The sequence below is a fragment of the Monodelphis domestica genome, chromosome 6, assembly GCF_027887165.1.
Source record: "Monodelphis domestica isolate mMonDom1 chromosome 6, mMonDom1.pri, whole genome shotgun sequence".
NCBI classification, from domain to species: Eukaryota; Metazoa; Chordata; class Mammalia; order Didelphimorphia; family Didelphidae; genus Monodelphis; species Monodelphis domestica.
This window is the reverse complement of record NC_077232.1, coordinates 76,204,371-76,228,441: the sequence shown is the minus strand read 5'-3', so window position 1 is coordinate 76,228,441 and position 24,071 is coordinate 76,204,371. Positions and strand designations below refer to the sequence as shown.

The 24,071-nt window shown below is 36.2% G+C and overlaps 1 protein-coding gene and 1 long non-coding RNA gene across 10 annotated transcripts in view; one reads left to right on the top strand and one right to left on the bottom strand.

Annotated features, from left to right (window-relative positions):
* LOC103096093 (uncharacterized) overlaps nt 1–24,071 on the bottom strand; it is a 118,105-nt gene that overhangs the window by 41,576 nt on the left and 52,458 nt on the right. The window lies entirely within an intron of this gene.
* CTBP1 (C-terminal binding protein 1) overlaps nt 1–24,071 on the top strand; it is a 558,787-nt gene that overhangs the window by 516,940 nt on the left and 17,776 nt on the right. For all 9 annotated transcript variants that reach the window (XM_056803644.1, XM_007496866.3, XM_007496867.3 and 6 more), the window contains 2 exons: nt 7,851–7,995; nt 10,847–11,053. In XM_056803644.1, coding sequence (XP_056659622.1) covers nt 7,851–7,995; nt 10,847–11,053 — 352 coding nt within the window. The remainder of the gene's footprint in view (nt 1–7,850; nt 7,996–10,846; nt 11,054–24,071) is intronic.

Below are 24,071 nucleotides of genomic sequence, written 5' to 3'. Positions count from 1 at the left end.
TAATTTTGTGCAAGTCTTTTTCCTTATTATATATTTGGGGTAAAAACCCAGCAGTGGTATGACTGGATCAAAGGGTAGGCATTCTTTTAAAACATATTGATATGTGTAGTCATGCAAAATATATTTCTAAATTAGTCATGTTGTGAAAGAAAAGAGATCCCTCAAAAAAAGTTTTTAAAAAGCATGCTATCTATATTTAGACTTTTATTAGTTTTTTCTCTAGAAATGGAAAGCACTTTTTCATAAGTCCTTAAATAATTGTATTAGGTTGTTGTATAAATAACTAAATCATTCACATTTGATCATACAATATTGCTATTAACTATGTTCAGTGTTCTAGTTCTGATCACTTCACTCTGCATCAGTTCATTATAGCACAATAATATTCCATCACAATCATTCCACAACTTGTTCAGCCATACCCATCTGATGGACATCCCCTCAATTTCCAATTCCCTTCACTACAAAAAAGAGCCACTATGAATATGTGTGTGTATACACATATATAGATCTTTTTCCTTTTAAAAACAACCCCCCCCATTACATAAACAGTTTCCAACATTTTAAAAAGAATTTTGAATCTTAAGTTTTCTCCCTCCTTTCCAAGTGCAATCATATAAAATGTTTTTTTTTTTTTTAAACCCTTACCTTCCATCTTGGAGTCAATACTGTGTATTGGCTCCAAGGCAGAAGAGTGGTAAGGACTAGGCAATGGGAGTCAAGTAACTTGCCCAGGGTCACACAGCTGGGAAGTGTCTGAGGCTGGATTTGAACCTAGGGCCTCCTGTCTCTAGGGCTAGCTCTCAATCCACTGAGCCACCCAGCTGCCCCCTAAAATGTTTTTTGATAGTGCCATACCCATTGAACTCTCAAAATATTTCTTTACTGATTTAGAAAAAACCATAACAAAATTCATTTGGAATAACAAAAGATCAAGGATATCCAGGGAAATAATGAAAAAAAAAAACATATATGATGGGGGCCTTGCAGTCCCAGACCTTAAACTATATTACAAAGCAGCAGTCATCAAAACAATTTGGTACTGGCTAAGAAACAGAAAGGAAGATCAGTGGAATAGACTGGGGGAAAGCAACCTCAGCAAGACAGTATATGATAAACCCAAAGATCCCAACTTTTGGGACAAAAATCCACTATTCGATAAAAACTGCTGGGAAAATTGGAAGACAGTATGGGAGAGATTAGGAATAGATCAACACTTCACACCCTACACCAAGATAAACTCAGAATGGGTGAATGACTTAAACATAAAGAAGGAAACCTTAAGTAAATTGGATAAACACAGAATAGTATACATGTCAGACCTTTGGGAGGGGAAAGGCTTTAAAACCAAGCATAGAAAAAATCACAAAATGTAAAATAAATAATTTTGACTACATCAAATTAAAAAGCTTTTGTACAAACAAAACCAATGTAACTAAAATCAGAAGGGAAACAACAAATTGGGAAAAAATCTTCATAAAAACCTCTGACAAAGGTTTAATTACTCAAATTTATAAAGAGCTAAATCAATTGTACAAAAAATCAAGCCATTCTCCAATTGATAAATGGGCAAGGGAAATGGATAGGCAGTTCTCAGATAAAGAAATCAAAACTATTAATAAGCACATGAAGAAGTGTTCTAAATCTCTTATAATCAGAGAGATGCAAATCAAAACAACTCTGAGGTATCACCTCACACCTAGCAGATTGGCTAGCATGATGGCAAAGGAAAGTAATGAATGCTGGAGGGGATGTGGAAAAGTAGGGACATTAATTCATTGCTGGTGGAGTTGTGAATTGATCTGGCCATTCTGGAGGGCAATTTGGAACTATGCCCAAAGGGCGACAAAAGAATGTCTACCCTTTGACCCAGTCATAGCACTGCTGGGTTTGTACCCCAAAGAGATAATGGACAAAAAGACTTGTACAAAAATATTCATAGCTGCACTCTTTGTGGTGGCCAAAAACTGGAAAACGAGGGGATGCCCATCAATTGGGGAATGGCTGAGCAAATTGTGGTATATGTTGGTGATGGAATACTATTATGCTAAAAGGAATAATAAAGTGGAGGAATTCCATGGAGACTGGAACAACTTCCAGGAAGTGATGCAGAGTGAGAGGAGCAGAACTAGGAGAACATTGTACACAGAGACTAATACACTGTGGTATAATCGAATGTAATGGACTTCTCCATTGGTTGGTGGTGTAATGGCCGGGAACAATCTGCAGGGATCTAGGAGAAAAAACACTATGCATAAGCAAAGGATAAACTATGGGAGTGGAAACACCGAGGAAAAGCAACTGCCTGACTACAGCGGTTGAGGGGACATGACAGAGGAGAGACTCTAAACGAAACTCTAATGCAAATATTGACAACATAGAAATGGGTTCGAATCAAGAACACATGTGATACCCAGTGGAATCACGCGTCGGCTATGGGGGGCAAGGGGGAGAAAAAATGATCTTTGTCTTTAAAGAATAATGCTTGGAAATGATCAAATAAAATATTATTAAAAATGTTTTTTGATGGTAAGCAATCTAATTTTTAGAAGTATAATCATGTAAAATATTTTTCCATATTAATCCTTTTTTGGGAGGAAACTTTAATAAAAAAATTAAGAAAGTGAAAAAAGTTTACTTTGGTCTGGATTCAGTCTCTTCTCTGGAAGCAGATGGCATTTTTTATCATGAGTCTTTTGGGATTTTTTGAATCAGCATGTTGCTGAGAATAGCTTAGGTTATTCACAGATGTTCATCATACAGTGTTCCTGTCATTGTGTACAATGTTCTGCTGGTTCTGTTTACTTCACTCTGCTTCTGTTCATGTAAATCTTTCCAGGTTTTCCTGAGCTCCTCCTGCTTATCATATCTTCCAGCACAATAGTATCTATTACCATCACATACTATAACATTTAGCCATTCCCCAATTGATGAGTATTCCCATACTTTTCATTTATTTGCCCCAACAAAAAAGAGCCATTTTTAATATTTTTGTACATATAGGTCCTTTCTCTTTTTGTTTTTGTTTTTAATCACCTTGGGATACAAATCAAATCATGGCATTGATAAGTCAAAGGCCCTCTGGGAATAAGTACAAATTGCTCTTCAGGATGGTTGAATCAGTTCAACCAGCAGTATATTGGTATCTTAATTTTCCAATATCCTCTTCAAGTTTTGTCGTTTTCTTTTTCTGCTCTGCCAATCTGGTAGGTGTGGGGAAGTATCTCAGTTTTAAAATTTGAATTTCTCTAATTAATGTTGATTTAGAGCATTTTTTGCATGGCTATAAAGAGCTTTAATTACTTTGGGAACTGCCTGTTCATATCCTTCAACCACTTATCAGTTAGTGAATGACTTGTAGTCTTACACATTTGCCTCATTTCTCTATGTATTTGAGAAATTAGGTCTTTATTAGAGAGACTTATAAAGAATTTTCTCACCATTATGATTACTCTGTATTACCTTCCATCTCATTTACCCCTATTTATGTTCTGACCACCACATTTGCCCTCTTTTCTATCAGTCCTGTCCCCTTTTTCTTATCCCCCTCCCATTTTCCTAAAGGGTAAAATAGATTTCTATATTCAAATGATTGTGTATGTTCTTCCCTCACTGAGCCAGTTCCTTTGAGATTAATGCTCATGTACTCCCTTCCCTACTTTCACCATCTTCCTCTCCATGGTAAAATCTCTTTCATGCCACTTTTACATGTGATAATTAACCTCATTCGCATTACTTTCTTATGGCTTAATTTCATTTTTTTTAGATATCCCATAATATTCAACTCACACCTTTGCTCTCTCTATATGTATACTACCTCTAACTGCCCTAATTATGATAAAATTCTTAGGAGTTACAAGAATCAAACAGTTTAACCTTATTGAATTTCTTTTGATTTCTCTTTCCCAGTTACTTTTTAATGTGTCTTTTAAGTCTTGTATTTGAGTCTTTTTCCATTCAACTCTAGTCTTTTCGTCAGAAATGTTTGAAAGTCCTCAATTTCAATGAATACCTATTTTTTTTCCTCCTGAAGGATTATGCTCAGGTTTGCTGGATTAGTGAATCTTGGTTGAAGTCCTAGCTCCTTTGCCCTCTGGAATATCACATTCCAGGCACTCTTCGATCCTTTAATGTAGAAGCTACTAAATATTCTGTGTAATCCTGATTATGGCTACACAATTTTTGAATCATTTCTTTTTAGCTGCTTTCAATATTTTCTTCTTGACTTGGGAGTTCTGGAATTTGACTTTAATATTCCTGGGAGTTACCTGTTTTGGATCTCTTTCAGTTGTTTGGTAGATCATTTCCATTTCTGTCTTACCTTCTTGTTTTCTAGGACTGGCTCTCAATCCACTGAGTTACCCAGTTGCCCCGTTAATTTTTTTTTTCATGATTTTCCTACATCTCTCATTTCTTTTCCCATTTTTTCTTCTACCTCTCTAATTCCTAAGATACTTTTGAGGTTCTCCATTAATTCTTTTTAGACTTGGGAGCAATTCCTATTTTGGGGGCGGGGGCTTTGGATGCAGCAGTATTAACTATTGTCTTCTGAACTTGAGTTTTGGTCTTCTCTGTCACCAAAATAACTTTTTAGGTTGAGTTTCTTTTTCTTTTTGTTGTTTGCTCATTTCCCAGCTGTTTTCTTTTAACTTAAAAAAAAAAAAAACTGTTAAAGTTTGGATCTGTGACTGTTCCAAGCTTCAGTTTCTTTGTACAGCTGTCTTTAGAACTAGCTCTAGGAATCTACAAGCTTTCAGTTCTTCCAAGGTGGTATGATGTAAGGAGAGGTTTGTTTAATATTCTCCTGGCCTGTGCTCCTATTTGTGATTAACTGCAAGCACTCTTTTCCACCTTGGAACTGTGACCATGGTCCCTTGATCCCCTATGACCACAATTACTGGTATCTGCTAGTGCTCTTCCTGAGATCATAACCCAGAACTGTGACCTGGGTCTATATATAGAAAATGTGACAAGAGGCAGCAGAGGGATCCCAATAATCTTGTTTTGAACAATTGTCTGACCCCCTTACTAGTTTTGTGGCTGAGAGCTTGGTAAGCCTTTGCTATTTATTCAGCAACTTCCCAGGCCTATTGCAATAGGGCCTGCGTTGGTGTGCCACTTTGTGTTCCACTTCTACCCTGGGGCAATACATTTTTTGTGTTGGAGTTCTAAGTTATTTTGGGCTGAAGAACTTTTTTATCTCTTTTTTTGTGGGTTATGCTTCTCTACAATTTGTTTTGAGGCATTATATCATCGGTTTTTGGAGGATAATTTACCAGAGAACAGGTGGGTCTATATAATCTTCACCACATCCCCATTCCCACAAAAGCAAAAATCTTGACCAAGTCACTCCTCTCTTAAAACTCTAGAGGTTTTCTATTAACTCTTAAGATCAAATACAAACTCTCCAGTTTGACATTTAATAGCCTTCATTAACTAGGTCCAATCTACTTTTCCATGCTTAGTCTATGTTTCTCTCTTTCATATGCCCTACAGCCCAGCCAGATTGGCTATACCTCACACATTGTACTCCATTTTTTATCTCTGTGCCTTTGCAAATACTGCCTGAAATGCCTTCTCTTCTCACTTCTGCCTCTTAACTGATGGGGTTGTTGGTTGGTGAAGGAAGTGTTTAGTGGATGGTTAGCAAGCAGTATGTATTAGCTAAAACCAGGTACTAGGTAAAATGAATGAATGAATGAATGAATGAATGAATGAATGAATGAATGAATGAATGAATGAATGAATGAATGAATGAAAGAAAAAAGTATCTCAGTACCTCAAAATGAAGGTTCCAAGAGGAGCTTGCCAATCAGAGTTAAAAAGTCTAATAATATTAAATATACACAGGCATATTAGCCATTTAGGACTGAAAAAAGGGCTGCTTAACTCAATTCAGAGGACTGTATCCATGAGTTTCATCCCTTGGTGTGAACCGTTGTGTAGACTGCCCCCTAATCCCAGTGAGTTCAGTATATAGGAGTTGTGTGAATGAATCAGTACAAACCATTCCCACTCTGAGACACTGCTTAAAGCCAGACCAGTATTTTTTAAAAATATTTTCAAATATATTATAAAAAAGATGTGGACTTGCTCTCAGGAATCTTCCATCCCACCTAAGGAGCTGCCTTTATATAGTCATCAAGAATATTGTATATTGTTGGTCTGTTTGATTTTATTTACTGTAACTAAACCCAGCTTGGCCAAATGCCTATAGCCCAGGAAAGAAAAACTATTCTTGATTGTCAGTTCACACGGTGGGCTAGAAGACCTCCCTGCTCCAAACCAGACCCTCCCTACAAACCCTCTCAACTGATTCAGATGAACCCAGCAGGGTCTTAGCCTCTGCTACCTCAGTGTGGAAGGAGCATGAGTAGTTTCTTGTCAGAGCCAGTAACTAGCATATATAAACCCAGCCTCCCTTCTGTGATACCATCACATGTCCTGGACTTGAAGAGTTTGAAAGAGGACAAACTGTGTAGCAGCAATAGCTGATGGGGGTGGGAAGGATGAGTTAGGAACTAAAGCAATTTCCAGGCCTTCCCTCATCTTTTAAGAAATAGTCCAACTTTTGGTTAGTACTACCCCCTAAAAGGAAGCTATCTGATCCCCTAGATCAGCATTGGCTAACACTTTTTAAGATTACATGCCTGAACTACAACTTCAAGCTGCTTGTGAGCCCCTTGCATTACCCCAGACAGAGGAGAAAGTGCTCATATTGGGCAACTGGACAAAGGGACAGGGCATGCAAAAAATGTCGAGGGGAACAGAGCATCACCTTCCATGCCACCCATACCATGCCTTCACCAACACTAGGCCTTAGACCCAAGTCCTGGCTTTGTCCTAGTAGAGTAAAAATTCAACTAGAGGCACTTTGTAATTAAAAATTCCCAAAAATGGAGAGTGGTTTCAAGTTGGAGGCATTAGTATTAAGGTTGAAAATGTTTTCTAGATTGTCTAAAAATTCTTTGTTGTCAACAACAGACACTGGGTGGTAACCTTTATTCAGGCTGTATGTTCAACTAGGGCAATATATTGGTGCTGCAGTTAGGATAATTGACTAATTCAAGAAGATGCTCATGAAATCTTGATAAGGATCTTGTTGGGCAATTGGGCAATTGAGCAAAAAAAAAAGTGGTAAATAAAAGCTTGCTGACCTTTGTCCCTCTGCCTCTAGCCTTTTTTCTAAATTACTGAGCTAAATATATTACAACTTCTGGTATAGTAGGACTTGGAATTAGAGGATATTCCTTTAAATCCTAGCCTTGTTATTTCATATCTATGTGACCTTGGGTAAGTCTTCTACTCTGTGGGCCTCCACTTCTTATATATAAAATGAGGGCATTGGCTTCTAGTTCAAAATCCTTTGACCGTAGGAATATAAAAATTAGCATTAAAAAGACTCTCCTACTAACTGAGCCCTTTCAAAATTATATATTCAGGATTTCAGCGAAAAAAGATTTAAAGATAAATTTTGTCAAGGAAGGTGATCGTTAAAAGCACAACTAGATATAGTGATCTGTGCTCTGTAGAAACTGGGTAGGATTAGATGGCCAATTGAAGAGAGCCTAGTAAAAAGCAGGTCATGGACCTGTGACAGTCAGGAACCTTTCATTTGGTTTTCATCCTCAATAAGTCCATGAGCATATTGGTCTTGGGCACATGACTTTGCCTCATGTAAGAAAAAATAAAAATAAACAAAATAGCAGAGACAATTCTTTATATAAGTGGGTGGGACTCATGTAAACCTAAACCAGCAGACCTTTTTCCCTATCCTCTATGATTTTTGTAATGTCTTTGAGTCTTGAAAAATCAGCATTCACAGGACTTTTTTCTACCCTTGATTCCAGGTACTAAATGAAGCAGTGGGTGCCTTGATGTATCACACTATCACTTTAACGCGAGAAGATCTGGAGAAATTCAAAGCTCTTCGAATAATTGTCCGAATTGGCAGTGGTTTTGATAACATCGACATCAAGTCTGCTGGGGATTTAGGTAGGAGTCTTATAGCAAGCTATTTGAACTCTTATAGTTTTAAAATATGTACATGGGAGTTTTTCATACTTAAGCAGACCACATTCTCTGATGGCACAGTGCCATCAGTATCAAAAAACTTGTTCATTTTGAAAAACAACTTGTCTATTTTTATTATATAGTTCTTTTTGTCTCCAGTGTAAATGTCAATATAGCTCTCCCTCCAGACAGTAAAATGGATAAATCAATTATTGAAGATCTATTATGGCAGCATGAGACGTAAACTCAAAATGAAAAATTGAGCAAAAAATATTAGACCCATGGTTGGTAGTTTCCTGTTTCTCATACTCTAATTTACCATAGTTTAAGAAAAAATTTTCAATGGTTATTCAGAATTTTGGAATCACTCATAAAGCAAGGCTACAGAAATATAGTTTTCACTGATTTCTTCTTTCTTGAAATGATCTGCTTATGTTGGTTGTTGCATATATATTTACTTCTTAGGTTAGAGGAATCATCCTAGCCAGAGCTTACTTCATTATCTCTGTTTGTAAAGATTATATACTTAGTGGAAAGCAATCTTTGGGCTTTGTTGTTATCTGCATGGAGAGCTTGTTGGTTCTTCCTTCAGAGAAGACTGAAGTGTTGTTTGTGATCATCCAGAAAGGCACTTCTCTGCATTATGAAGAATAGAGGTCTTTTGGCATTGTTTTTTATTCCTTAGTTGCAAATGGACATTCTTTGGACATTAGCTTTTAAGTGTAATTTTAAATTGTCAGGGAACCCCTATGACTAAAAAACTTGAGGCTTTATTCCTTTCTCCCAAGTCTTTTCAATTAAGTAATAACAGTTTGAAATATTAGGCTCACCATGTGTATTATCTATGTTTCAAGAGAGGTCTTCACATTTTTCTCACCTGGCCTGCCTGTATTAAAAATGTAATTTGGGTAGCATTTCTCAAATGATTCAAAAAAATTCTCCTACATTTGGAGAGTCTAAAAGATAAATCATTTTAAAATGAATGTCATATTAGAATTAATTTTAGAAGGGAACCAAGATCAGATGTCCATGAAAATGTTTTCCTTTAGTAATACAAGATTTTGACTCAAGAAACCAGAAATGTCCTGCAAAGAAGGGAAAACTTACATCTATACATCAGTATCAATTTTATTTTTTCTTGGCATTTAAAAAATAGCAAGGAATGACCCTATCTGGTAGAGTAAGAAAATTCACATTTTAAAGAAAGATAAACTTTAAGCTCACTATTCAAGTGATGGTCTTCCTTTTTTATGTAACTAAAATATCAGTTGCTGAAGCTATAGTTAGAAACTCATTCTAATGATACTGTTAGACTTAGCTAAGGTGAAGTGTTTCTCCTTGAATATATGGAAACTATGTTGAGATCTCTAAAATAATTCTTTCTTTAATCAGTGGAGAAAAGACAGTAAGGCCAGTCCATTTTCTTGATGTTACTTTGGGGATGTATTTCTGCATTGACACTTTTCTTGATTGTTTGAAGCTAAAAACATCCATATTGTGCCTCATAAGCATAACTATAACTATATGTACCCCACATGTTACAGCCTGACTATATATTTGGCCTGGGACCAGTGTTAAAGAAGTAACATATTGTGGAAGCCGGGCAGAAAAGGGACTGCTTCAAGAAGAGCCCAGATACTTTATTTTTAGATTTTTTTTTTTAAGGATAATTTTGATGCTAAAAATGAAGAGGCATGTTTAATCATTGAAATATCAAAACATTTCTAATTTTATCACTATAAAAAATCCTATAGGCAACTCAGAGTTAGAAATATAGTTACAGTAAAGACCCATATAAACTGAAGCAGAGTGAAAATAAGCAGAACCAGGAGAACTTATACACAATAATTGAAATATTGTGGAACAATCAAATGTGATGGACTTGGCTATTAACGGCAATATGATGATACAGAACAATTATGAAGAACTTATGAAAAAGAATGTTATCCCACCTCCAGAGAGAGAAATATTGGAATGTAAATGCATATGAAAACATGATTTGTTGTTTATTTGGCATATGATTTTGGGTTTTGGTTTTATAAGATTATTCACTTGCAAAAATGAATACTATAGAAATATGTTTTGTTTGATAATAAATGTATAATCCAGATTGAATTGGAGACAACATAAATCATATAACTTTGGAAAACTTATTTCAGAATTTGTTTTAAATATATTAAAGATTAAAACTAAATAAAATTAAAGATAAAAAAGAGAAATATAGTTCTAGTAATACACATTTTCTGTTGGATTTGTTTCACTGATAATAAGATAGAAAGCTGATGTTCCTGAGGCATTTAGGAGTCAGATCATTGAACCTGAGGAAGATGAAGAAGAGAAAAAATTGACTGATAAATCATGGAGCTGTGATTTACTGAATTTTCTCTTCCATATCCAATATAATCTGTGTAAACCTATAACATCTATGGATGAAATTTCAAAAGAGAGAAGAATAAGAATGGATAAAACATCCAGAATCACCGAGTACTTTTCCAATCTGTGCCACATGTTGAGACTCAGACCAGTTAGTCATTCCACCTGGTTGAAAATCACATAAAATGTGATGTCTCGTAGGAATTCTACCAGATCATAAGAATACTATTGTTCTTACAAGTATATAAAAGATGAATAAAGACTTTCTGAGTGCAAATTTTGGCTTTTTTTTTTTTCCTTAGACCATGATGGCATAGACCTGTGAGTATATGGTACAAAATCAAATTCAGAATTGACAATGAACCATGTATTTGTGAACTAATTTCAAATGAAGAGTTAGAAGGAATAGAAAAAATATAACTAGTTTTCCATGTGTTTCCCTTGTTTTCCTTTTCATTAGGAATTGCAGTATGCAATGTGCCAGCTGCATCAGTAGAAGAGACCGCAGATTCTACCATGTGCCACATCCTGAACCTATATAGACGAACTACCTGGCTTCACCAGGCATTACGAGAAGGCACAAGAGTCCAAAGTGTAGAACAGATCAGAGAAGTTGCTTCTGGAGCTGCCAGGATTCGAGGAGAGACCTTGGGCATTATTGGATTAGGTGTGTTAACTTGGCACAGCCAGTTATTTTACTTGACTTTCATCATTTCCTTAAAACTTACTTAGCATTTTGAGCTAAAAAGGATCATCCCCTTCCCCCTCCCAAGAGACTATCTGGTTTAATTTGTTTTAGATAAAACAGATCTAGAGAATGACTTCCCTCTGCCAGTTACAGACTTACCCTCTATGATCCAATCACTCAATAACCTTTACTTAAAGGTTCATTCAATCAGAATTTTATTACCCAGTCAAGATTCTGTTAGCTGTTTTCTGCCATCTCTCAGGATACTGTCCTTCTTAAGAAGTTCAATGGCTGTCTCATAGTCTCTCCCCACCCCAGCTCCTACTATCATTCTAAAGTACTGCGACATAGATCAAAACTCCTCAAACACTCTTTTTCCTAGTTTTTCTCTAGTCACTTCCCATGATTTATTCCTCTAATTCACTTCAGCCACACACATAAATTGTCACCCAAGTAAACATCATCCATAAGTGTTCCTCTTCCATGCTCATAAACTCTGAAATGCCTTTATCTAATATTTTATCACTCTACCTTTCCCTTTCTTCCTTATCATCCCTAATCCTGTACTATATCATAATGACCTTCAGTCCCTCTACACAATTCTTTAGGAGACCATCAACCCTTCATTGGCTACTGTTCTCCTTCCTTCCCTATCCTGACTCCTTAGTGATTTAGTTCAACTCTACACTCAAACTCCTTTCCCCTTTATCCTATTGTCAATCATGCCTTGAAAAGACCTAACCTTGTGTCATTCACACCATCCATTGCCTTTCCTTCCCTTCTTGGGCTACTAAAATAGAACTGGAGTGAATCACATAACCTAACTGATTGGATCCACTGGTTTGTTTTGTAACAATGTCACATGTTATGTTTTGTACTGTCAACTTAAAAACAACAATCCTTTTAGATCTCCCTAATTGAATTATCCCCCTTGCTTCAGCCATTCCAAACCATTCCATGTTCTCCCCACCCTCAGCTGAGAACTTAGCTTCAGACTTCACTGAAAAAACTAAAGCTCTTCATGAAGAGCTCCCTCTCTGTCTTCATCTCATATCACTCAAATGGTTTCCATTATCTCTTCCACCCCTTTCTCATACAAAAAGATGATCCATCTCCTTTCCAAGTAAAATTTATCTTCATATATCTTTTATCCTATCCCACTTTCTGCAGCAGTGCCTCATTTGTTATTACTAAATCTTTTATTTCAACATTATTTTCATTTGCAAATTATATCCTTCCCACCACCTCCTATCTCACATTTGGGGGGGAAAAACGCCAAGAAAAAATAAAACCTGATACAAATATGTATAGTCAAGCAAAACAAGTTCCCTCATTAGGCATATATTTTTTTAAAGTACTTCATTCTGAGTCCATTACCTCTATATTTGGAGACAAGTAGGTGACATGTTTCATTATGAGTTCTCTGGAATTGTGGTTGGTCATTATGTTGATTAGAAGTAATTTCCTCCCAAGTCTCTCAAAATTGTTTGTTTTACTGTATTATTGTTATTATATAAATTATTCTCCTAGGACTGATTACTTGACTTTTCATCAGTCAGACAAATCTCAGGTTTTTCTGAAACCATTCTCTTCATAATTTCTTAAAACCTAATAGTATACTATCATATTCATATGCCGTAACTCATTCAACTATTCTCTAATTGATTGGTATCCTCCCTCTAAAGTATCTGATTCTTTTTTACCAAAATCAGAGCTGTTATAAACATTTTTATACATATGTATTCTAATTCTCTTTTTATTTTAATCTTGTTGAAGTGAAGACCCAGAAATTATAGCACTGAGTCAAACAGTGTGTACAATTTGATAGGTTTTGGGGCATAATCCAGATTTTTCTGGAATGGCCAGCTCAATTCATAATTCTTAACAGTAGTTATACCGTAGTACCTGTTTTCCCATAGCCCTTTCTACATTTGTCATTTTTTACATTTCTCCCTATCCTTTAAAAAGAAAAATTTCACTTCATTCAACCATTCCCATTAGCTGTTGTCCTCTATATTTCCTCCCTTTTGTGTCTAAACTCCTTGAGAAAGTCTTATACAATCAGTATCTCCACTTTCTTGGTTGTAAATCCTTTGTAGTTTGGCTTCCAACTTCATTTTTCTAATGAAACTGCTCTCTCCCAAGATACCAGTGATCTCTTACTTGTCAAATCTAGCGTCCTTTTCTCATTCTTTTTGACCTCTATAATCTTTGTCACTTGTTTATCCCATCTAGGTTTTCATGGCACTGCTCCCTCCCTGTTATGCAGTCATTAATACAGCTGTTCTTACTGTCTTTCTCTAATTTGTAAATTTGACATGCATACCATCAATTACTATTTTCAAGTCATTAATAAATGTTCAAAGTAGCATGAGTTCAAAGGACACATTCCTAAGGAAATTCACTGGAGACTATGACTACTTTAAAAATCCATGTTATTGTTGAATAATATGCAAGTCTCAGATCTGTTTGAGAGTTACTATTATTTAAGCTAATATTATCACAAAGCAAGAGAAAACAGAAGCCTTGAGATTGACCTGACCCCAATATTGTGTATTTGATCAAGTCTGAACAGAGAGGTAATAGAATGTTGTTCACTTACCTGGTTGACTGGCTCAAGATTTAAGTGCATATCGTCTTTAACATTAGCATTAGTTTTGACTCCAAATTAGTTTCACTGTAAGCAGAGACACCTATGGACAAGGTCTATGCTGCCTGTTAAGCAGTACAAAAAAAATGACATCCTCCTTGGAGAGTTAGGTTAGGCAAGAGTAGATCTTACTGAATTCATCATGTGTTTTCAGTGATTAATTGAATTGATCTACCACCTGGGTAAATTCAGTAGCTCATAGACTATGAAGGAAGGAAATGAGCATTTATTTAAAACATACTCAGGTCTTCTTAACTCTTTAAGCCTAGTAATATACCCATTGAACCACCTAGCAACCTCAGGACTACTTCAGCTACAAGACTTCTCAGGATTCTTCTACTCTACAGTTTTGTACACACAAAGACTATATATTCTTTCTTCTATTCAGTCTTTCAGTAAATATTTCTCTTTTCCCTATTATGTGTTGAAAATTGAGGTGGGGGGCTGAATGGGAAGGATAGTGCTAACACCTGAAACACTTTACATACTCCATTTTTCTGTCTCTAAAGTAGAAGATTGAGAGAAGAATTGGATTATATTTGTTGTGCTTTCCCCTGGAAGGAAAAACCTAGGAGCAATGAGTATTATGTTGTAAAAAAAAAATTTTTTTTTAAGTTATACTTGATATAAAAAGTTCCTAAAAATTAGAACCCCAAAGTTGTAATGGATTTCTTCTGGCTGTGAGGAAGGAGGGAGGGAAATGGTGAGTTCTCCTTTAAATAAAGATTAAATAACTACTTGTTTGGTATGAAGAGGGCATCTCTTTTCAGACAAAAGTTGGATTAGATGGTCTCTGAGATCTCTTCTAACTCTTGAGATTCTGTGATTATAGATAGTATAGATCATAAATCATAGATTTAGGGACACAAGGTACCTTAGTAATCTCTGATCCAAATTAATTTTACAGATGAGGAAACTGAGGTCCAGGAAGGGAAAGTAACCTGCCCAAAGGCACAGAGATAATAAATGGCAAAGTTGAGATTCAAACTCATGGCCTAATCCACTGCTTTAGGTGTGATGAGAAAAGCACATCTGCCTTCTGCTCTACCTACCACCAGTTCATACTGTTGTTTCCCTGCCACCTTTGCTTCTCTTCTTTTGTGAGCAAAGCTGGCTTCAAACCACCTTGTGTGCTCCAGACAATGGGAACTGTGGTGGTGATGAATAGTAGGTATATGTTTTAAAGTACCAGTCACCAAATCATAGCAACTCTTTTGGAGAATTACTTTCACAAGATTTTTACTTCAGACCATTGACTTTATTTAGAATACATGCAAGAGAGCCACAGATTGGACCCATTAAGTGCCAATTACTTTCAACATCCCAGAGAAATTGGGGCAACTCCTAGAGTTAACAAAGCTGTCAGTGGTGGAGGTCAAGGCAGGTTAAATTGCTTCATGATTTCTTTAGGGCAAAAGATAAAAAGTAAGAAATCTCCCTTTGAGGTAAGCAAAGTAGTACTCAGGTTTGTTTGCAAATGTTTACCTCTTCCTTCCAAATTATGTCCCAATGATCCTTATTTTTTTCCACTAATTTAGAATCATTGTTCAAAAAGCATGCTTGTGCTCTCCCTTATAAAACTGCCTCCCTTTCCACACTTGGTCATATAATCAGTAATGCCAGACCTCTAGTTTCTATAGCTAGAATGTTGTAATCATCATCCCTTAGCTTAGCCCCTAACTATCTTGTCTGCCACCAAGTCTTTTTAATTCTTCTTTCAAAGTAGTTCTTGGATTTATTCTTTTTTCTTTGTTTTTATCTACTACCTTAGTCTAGACCCCACAGCCAGTAAGGAAAAGGAAGTTAGCCAAGTGAGGTTAAACAACACACTAGGAGATCTGAGGGTTGTTTTATAATATAACTCTTTCTAAATAGCTGTGTGTTAAATACCAGAGAATTTAGTTCTCCATAATGCCTAAGAATTGACGGTGCAACAAGGAAAATTTCAGGGGCTACAATGAAATCTCAGATTGATAAAGAGAAATGGCATAATTTTCCTACTTTGCCTAAGACATCAAAATACTTATCCCACCTGTTCCAGGTCCTCCCCACCTTGTTTGTGCCTGGGTTACTGTGTCAGGCTCTCAGCTGACCTTTAGGGGAGCTTTTAAACATTTCTTAAAGCACTGCTTTAAATGTGTGACCTCTCTGTTTAAGGATCTCTCACTGTGAGGCCTCGTTATAATAGAGAGGCTTGGAGTCATATGGCCTCTATTCAAAACTCAGATGAATATCCTCCCTGGCATCATTTTCCTTTTTGGTAAAATGAGGAGGTTGTATGTTCTAGGCCTCAATAGTCCCTTCCAGCTATAGTTCTGTGGTTTCGCAAAATGGCTGCTTCTTATCTTTTTGTCAAACCCAAACACCTCTCTTTAAATCTAATTACCACTACTTCATAACACAAACCCTTCAACTCACACACATTTCTTATTTCCACTTTGTTGCTATTGCTGAAACTTTCTCACTACCTAAAATAACTCTTTTGACCTCTAGCTATATCTTAGCCAACCTTCATGGCCCAGCTCAAATCCCCTTATGGTCTTTGCCATCTGTCTCCTGCCTAATTTCTGTTCCCAATCGCTCCTTTCTTTCTACTAATATAAGACTTCTAATCTGAAACACTCACTAAAGATCTTGTTTATATGGTTTTTTGTTTTTTCTTTGGAAAATGTTGGCGATTATTGTTGCTTTCTGAGAGTGGTTAGGGCTCCCCAACTAAACTCCTAAGAAGCAGATAACTATCTCACTTCCCTTATACCTCCCAGTACAAGGATGGGCACATTGGTTCTCAATAGTTTTTGAAGAGTCCATATAATGAAGTAAGATCATATTTAAGTCCAAAGAAAGTGAATTATTTTAATCAAGTATAGGATAAAAAGATGATCAGTTAGCATTCTAATAAGTATAGGAGAAAGCATAAGTCCTAATTCACATTCATCTTTTTTCCAAAAAAGTATTGAAATAAAGAATTTTCTTATAATACCCATATTAGCCTCTATGAGAAATGTCAAATTATTTCTAAAACTTCATTCACAGTTTTAGATAGCAGTCTTGGAAATGTATAGAACAAATTTGTACATCTTAACAATAAAACCAATTAGATTTTATTAGGAGAATAGAGTATAGGTAGGCCAATTTAATTTTTAGTCTGTATAAAAAGGAGACCTGGCTTTTCCCCAATTGCAATTGTTGAAAATCATTCTAAAGTATATGAATCTCTTCCTGCCTGAAAAAAAGAGAATAAACTAGAGCCTTAGCATCACATTTAGCATCAATATTCACAGTACAAACAAACAAAGGGGTAAAATGATTAAATCAGAAACTTGCTTAGATGTGTAGATCAAAGAAACATTGAACTATAACAGAGACCCAACTTCTAATACCAGCTCTTCCACTACTACCATACCTTATAACATTGTTACTTCTTTCTCATAATGGAACCCCAAATAAATTTGACTTGGGGGTTTCAGTTTGTAGAGATGGTTGATTTCAGTTTATATGTATATCTACTTTTCCTAATAAAGAGAGACAAGGAATCAGAATCATCCTGGGCAAGAATTCCTAGCTGATACCATAGGCTTTCCCAATAGATCTTTTAAGCAGCCAGTGGGCTGCCACCAACTCCCATTCTTGCTTCTCCAAAGCAGTGGTCTCTAAAACTTTTTTAATCCTGCCACTTCCTTGGTAAAATTTGAGTGTATACCCCCAACATATGTATAGTTACTTAAATATTTACAGAATGTATGCATTACTGCTGTTCTAATAATCTAGAACATTATAAAACTTAATCAGAAAATAGACATCTTTAAATGATGTGCTAAAGAGGAAACAATATTTAAAAGTTTAGTTCTATAGTTAGTGGGGGTGGCGGCCCAGAATTTGTTGAAAAGAGGAGTAACATGATCAGATTTGTCAGTTATTTTGGCAGCTTGTAGAAGATTATAGAAAGGTGAAATGAAGCCAGGAGAGGAATTAGGAGGCTATGGCAGCAGCCCAGACAAGAGGCCATGAGGACCTAAACTAGGTTGTGGCTAGGACAGATGCAGGAAATGTTATAGAAGTAGAAATGACAAGATTTGGCAACTGACTTGGGATAGACACCAGTGTGCACCTGGGTTCACAATCTGACTAGAAAAATTGTGGTGCCCTCAACTATATTAAGGGAAGTTTGAAAGAGGGATGTGTTGAGGAAGAAAGACAGTGTAATGATCTGCAGTGAAGGTCACACCTGGACAACTGCTTTAGTGGGCACCTGGTTATTGCTTAGATGTTCTATGTTATAATTTCCCCCAAGAGACCCAAACAGGCTTAGAAATAGATTAGGAGCTTATGGAGCGGAGAGATTGGAGGAGTATTAGAGGAAAAAGGTAGGTGGCATAGTATTGCAGAAAAACTTCAATTACCTATTGAGGAAAGGGTGGGATTCAAGAAATATTCCCACTCTTTTGCAAGCCAATAAATATTAAGCACCTACTATATGCTGGGTACTGTGCTAATAAGCCCTTGGAATATAAAGAAAGTTGGTGGGGGTTTTTTAATACTCTTGCTCTCAAGAAACAGCCTATTTAGGAGGGACAACATGCAAATGTCATACATACAATCTATATAGAAGATAAATGGAAAATAATCATGGGAGGGAAGGCACTAGACTGATGAGGTATTGAGAAAGGCTTCCTTTAGAAGGTGGGATGTAAGATAGGACTTGAAGAAAGCCAGAGATGCCAAGAGGTAAAGATGTAGAGGGAAGGACATTGTAAGCTTGGAGGACAGCCAATGAAAATGTCTGGAGTTGGGAGATAAGAGTCTTGTTCAAGGAATAACAAAAAGGCCAGTATCACTGGCTCAAAGAATATTGAGAGAAAAGTGGGGGAAAGGTAGATAATGAAATGCTTTGAATACCAGAGAATTTTCATTTTGACCCTACAGCTGGTAGGGAACCACTTGAGTTATTGAGTAGGGAGAGTGACATGGTAGGACCTGTGCTTTAGGAAGATCTCTTTGGCAGCTGAGTGGAGGACAAACTGTAGTAGGGAGAGACTTGTGGCAGGCATACTAACCAGCAAGCAATTAGAGTAGTTCAGGGATAAAGAGAAGATACCCTGTGCCAAGGTAGCTGGGAAAGGTGGGAGATTTTTGTTGTTGTTTTGAAGGGGAAAGAGAACAAGTTTAGTTTTGGTTTTGTTAAGTTTACAGTATAGATTGGACATTTGGTTTAGATGTCTAATAAAAAATTGGATATGTGAAATTGAGGGTCAACAGAGAGGTTAGGACTAGTTAAATAGATTTGAGGATCATCTGCATAGAGTTGATAATTGAATCTATGGGAGTTGATAAGATCACCAAAACAGCAAAAAGGAATAAAAAGAAGGTCTAGGACAGAGCCCTGTGGGATAGCTACAGTTAATGAGTGTGATCTTGATCTCTATTTAGATCCCATAAAGGAGACTGAGAAGGAAAGGTCACATAGGTAGGTCAGGAGAGGATCCTTTCCAAAACACTTAGAGAAAAATCAATGGCCAGGAGAAGAGGCTGTCAAAGACTGTAGAGAGGTTAAGAAGAATGAGGTTTGAAAAAAGGCCATTAGATTTGGCAATTAAGAGATCACTGGTAACTGAAAAGAGAGTAGTTTCAGTTGAATGATAAAGTCAGAAGCTGAAATGGTAAGAGGAAGTGGAAGTATTCATCATAGTCTTCCCAAGGAGTTTAATCACAAAAGACAGGAGAGATATGGAATGATAGTGAGATTTTAGGGTTAGGGTTTGATTCATCTTACACTCCTCTGAGTTCAGGCCATGACTACTATTTTGGGGACCAATCTGGAATGGTAAGAAAGAAGAAAAATGACTCAAAACCTAGTGCCTCTTGCATTCTTCCTGACCACTCAGTGACTTTATAAAAGCTCCTCCCAACCCTAATTCCCTGTTGAGTTTGCCTTCATAAGAATATGCCTCATTTACATGAGCAACAGTTAGTTACTATTTAGTTTGGACAGAATCCTTACCTGCAGAAGCCTATTTTAAAAATACTTCTTTAGCCATTACTAAAACTGACATATTTAAGCTCTTTTCCAATTGAGTAATCTTAGACAATCTGTATGCATGGGGAAATTTTCTTCATGATTATTTAAATTTCTCTTTTCTTTTTCCTTTTCATTGTTTGCTTACTGAATCAAGCTTATTTGCCCTTTTATGTATAATGGAGATGTTGGCAACAAACATCTTCCCATTTTATAAAGAAAAGTTACATATTTATCTCTCAATTATGCAAAGTTTAATTCATCACCTATTTTAGATTAAAGGGGAAAAAGATCTGATTTTGTATTTGAATTATCCTTGAGTCTCAGGAATACTGGTTCAGTAAGGTTCAGGGTTTTTTTTTTAATAGGAACGTCTAAAGAATGCCACAAATTTTCCACTTTAAAGAAAGCCACCAGCCCAGGTGTTAGCCAGGTAAATTGGAAAGATTCAAGAGTGGGCAGAGGCAAAACTTATAGTGCAAAGAGAAAACCTACAAATGAAATGCCAATCATAGAATCTAAAATTGGAAAGGGCATTAGAGGACATGTATTCCAACTATTTCATCTTATAAATGAATGTACTGAGGCCCAGAGAGGGAAAGTTACTTCTCAAAAGTATATAAATGATAAATAGCTTTGCTGGAATTCAAATTCAAGTCTTCTAACCCTAAATTAAATGCTCTTTCTTTTATACCTCTTACTTCCATTCACAAGCCTTGCTGAGGAAGGAGAACTCAAGAGGCCCTTTCTGAAACTTTTTATGTCTTGGCTCTCTTCCCTTTAGTCTTTGTAACTCATCTTCTTTCCCACTGCTACCCACACCCCCAAGTAGTCTTTCATTGGTTTTCATCATGTCCTTCACCTTATTGAATTAATCCAAGCCTCTTAGCCTGGATTTAAGGCTTTCCTTAGAGTGGCCCCAAACTATTGTTTCAAGTTTGTCTCTCTTCACTTCCTGATATGACCTTAGCAAACTAATCTATTTAACTGTTGCTTGTGGTATTCATGAATCTCTCCATTAATTACTGGTTCCCCACCACCACCACCACCACCATTTCTACATGTTGAAATCCATATTTGGGAGTGGAGGCCAATCCAAAGCTCATCTTCTCTATTAATCCCCATAACAATTGATTTCTTCACCTCTAAACTCAGATAGCATTTTACTTGTCTCTCTCTCATGCATTATGTTCTAGTTTGCATCACAGTTATTTGTATTTTTGTCTTATGTCCCCTATTAAACTTGTAAATTCCTTGAGGGTAGGGACTGTGTTTTATTCCTTATTGTCACAATAACTCTTAAAGATGGGAACCTTGTAGACTTTCAGCAAATATTAACTGTTTGAAAAGATCTTCAATTCTAGAGTCAGTCTTTCATGTAGAAGGAAATAGCAAGTCAGGTAATGAAATGTAATTATGACATTTTCATATATACATAAATAGGATTATATTTTTACTCACCAATCAATAAATGCCATCAAGATCACCTCTAGTTCTTTATAAAAAATAAGTCAAAGTATAAAAGTATATTATTATTAGCCTTTCAAATATTTCTCTTGTTTCTAACCCACTCCACTTTCCCCAAACAACATATTCTTTGCTTATGAGACATCTGCCATATGTCATGTTGTATGCCTGGATATTTTCAAGTTCAAAACAGTCAGCTGAGGCCTTCCTCACCTGGACGTTACATAGTAAAAGCCTAAAGACAGAGGGGTCTTTTTCCCAAATACAAGCTCCAACAAAGGCCAGAGCAAATGCTGTAGAATATAGAATAGGGTGATGGTTGTTTTTGTGGGAAGTGTAAGCTAAATCAGTCTTACTCTGGGGTTGGCATACTTCACATAATGAGTATAGATCAGTACTTGAATTTATTGTAGGTCACAGTGTAAGGACAGAAATCAATAAAGATAATTATAAGTTTGAAAAGGAGTAATAAAGGAATATGAAATGTTTGAGAGATTTAGGCAGTGAAAGGAAGATTTGAGAAGAGGAAATGTAGAGAATTCTGGGAAGAATAATAGTTGAAACAAGAAATAAAAGAAAATTGCTAAGAATTTTAGCAGTGTGCTTGTGGAGGAAGAAATGTTACTCAATAATAACAAACTCTTATAGTTCTTAGACATTGTGCATAAGGAGATTAAGTTAGCAAAGAGACTATTCCCATACCCTAACCAAAAAATAAAAACTAAAATATGAGTGAACCAAGGCAGAGAAAAAAAATTATTTCTAGCATTGCCATTTTAAATTTGGAGTGATGGTAAGACATCTATCTGAGAATAGATGTCTTGGGGACAACTAGAGATGTGTGACCTGACAGGAAGAATCAGAGGTGAAATAGATAATCTACTGGAGAGTCAGTTGCTAGTGCTATATGTTGGAAAATATATGTCATTTTCCAGCTCAAAACTCCTCACTGATTAAGAGAAAGTTCTTTTGTCCTCTTACTCATACTACTTAAATTTCTGTGGAATGAGTAGAAATGTTCTCAGAGAATTTAAATGGCATTACCATGGGTACAGTTCAGCCTTGTGTAAGTAATTAACATTTCCAATTATGTTTCCTTTAATTGGAGCCATAGGGACAAGTGGGCAAAGTCACATACTTAACTCTGATTGTACCAAACTCTATTCTGCAGTGGTGGCTTGGAAAGAGGTGGCTAAGCAGAAAAAGCAGGAATTTGCTATATATGTCAAGGCTTGTTTGGCTGTGTTCACTGTCCCTATCTAGATTCTAATAAATGGTTTAAGAGAATGAAGTAGAGTAGGGATTTTTTCTATTATAAAACCAGGGAAATGCAAATACCCATTAAATGAATGCAAAATTATAATTTTTATCTACAAAGTTGTGTTTTTTTACTTCTGTTTTCAATACCTATAGTGTTGGATCAAGACCCATTTTTTAAAAAGAGGTCATGCCACCTGAAGCATTTTCTGCATTATTCCTTCATTTCTTCTTTAGGCACAGCTCTAGTCTCAGATTACATTTCTGTTCATTCTCTCAGCAGTTATTTATTAGACACCAGCTGTGTGCTGTCTCGTTCTGTGAACCTTAATGACAGAGCAGTAGCAGACTTTCTGCCTCTGAGGCATGAGTATAGGATTATAGATTTAGAGGTGAAAGGGCTTTAGAGGTCATCTTGGGCCAGCACTATCATTTTCTGATGGGGAAGCTACACTCTATACTTCTGTTTTGAAGGTACAATATACGTATAGGAAACAGGGAAATAGAATAACATTTATATAATGGTTTCTCAGATTCATAAAGCCTTTTACATATAATATCTTGTTTGATTCTCTTAACACTAAGATAGAGGAAATTATTATCCCCATTTTAAGTATGGGGAGACTGAAGCTATTCAATTACTTTTCTGAGGTAATACTACTACTAGTGAGTCAGAACTTAGGTCCTTCTGATCAGCAGTCTATGCACTCAGCTACCTAACTGTCTCAACACCAGCAACTAAAGAAATTCAAAAGGTCATGAAAGAATAGCTTAAAGCAAGTGTTAAATGTGTGGCCATGACACTCCTGACGGGATCTGAACCAGAATAAAATATAATTGAGAAATAGCCAACAATATAAAGATTAAATAAAACATAAATAATCATTACATCTTAAAACTAAGACAGTATGTGCCCTTTGGGGATCCTTATGTATGGTTTAGTGGCCTCCATTTCTATTTGAGGGTGACAGTATGACTTAGAGTATAGACTTAAGTGCTAAAGCAATTTGGGAAAGGATGTAAAGTTTGTCAGGGAAGACTTCTGGTGTAACATGACTTTGGATCTGAGCTTGATGAGGAAAAAGTGACAATGGTAGAGATAGAGAGACAGGAGAGAGAATGTCATGTACAGGGAACAAGTAAGCCAGTTAAGCTAGAACATAGAATATATTAGGAAAAAGAATGTGAAATCCATCTGCATTGGAGGCTGATTTCAGAGGGCTCTAAATGCCCAACAGAGGAATATGTATTTTATCCTGAAAGCAGTAGGGAGCCAATGAAGCTTCTTGAACTGGGAGTCAGTATTCCTCTACCATTTTGTTAGAGAGGAAATACTGGAGGCAGGGAGAGCAATTTAAAAGAGTACAAGAGTCAGAGCAAAGAACAATCAGTTTGTGGAGAAAAGATAGCAAGTGATCAATATGAATTTTAATTTTACAGCTGCTATATTTCAGATCTTTCATGAGTAACTTAATGAGACCAATACCTACACTTTAGGAAGGGGAAACACTATAAGCATTAGTAAGCAAATTCCCTTTTCTAGATTCTTTATAATTAGCTCTGTGCTTTCATATTCTATCTTCTCTATGTACTCCCATCCTCCACAG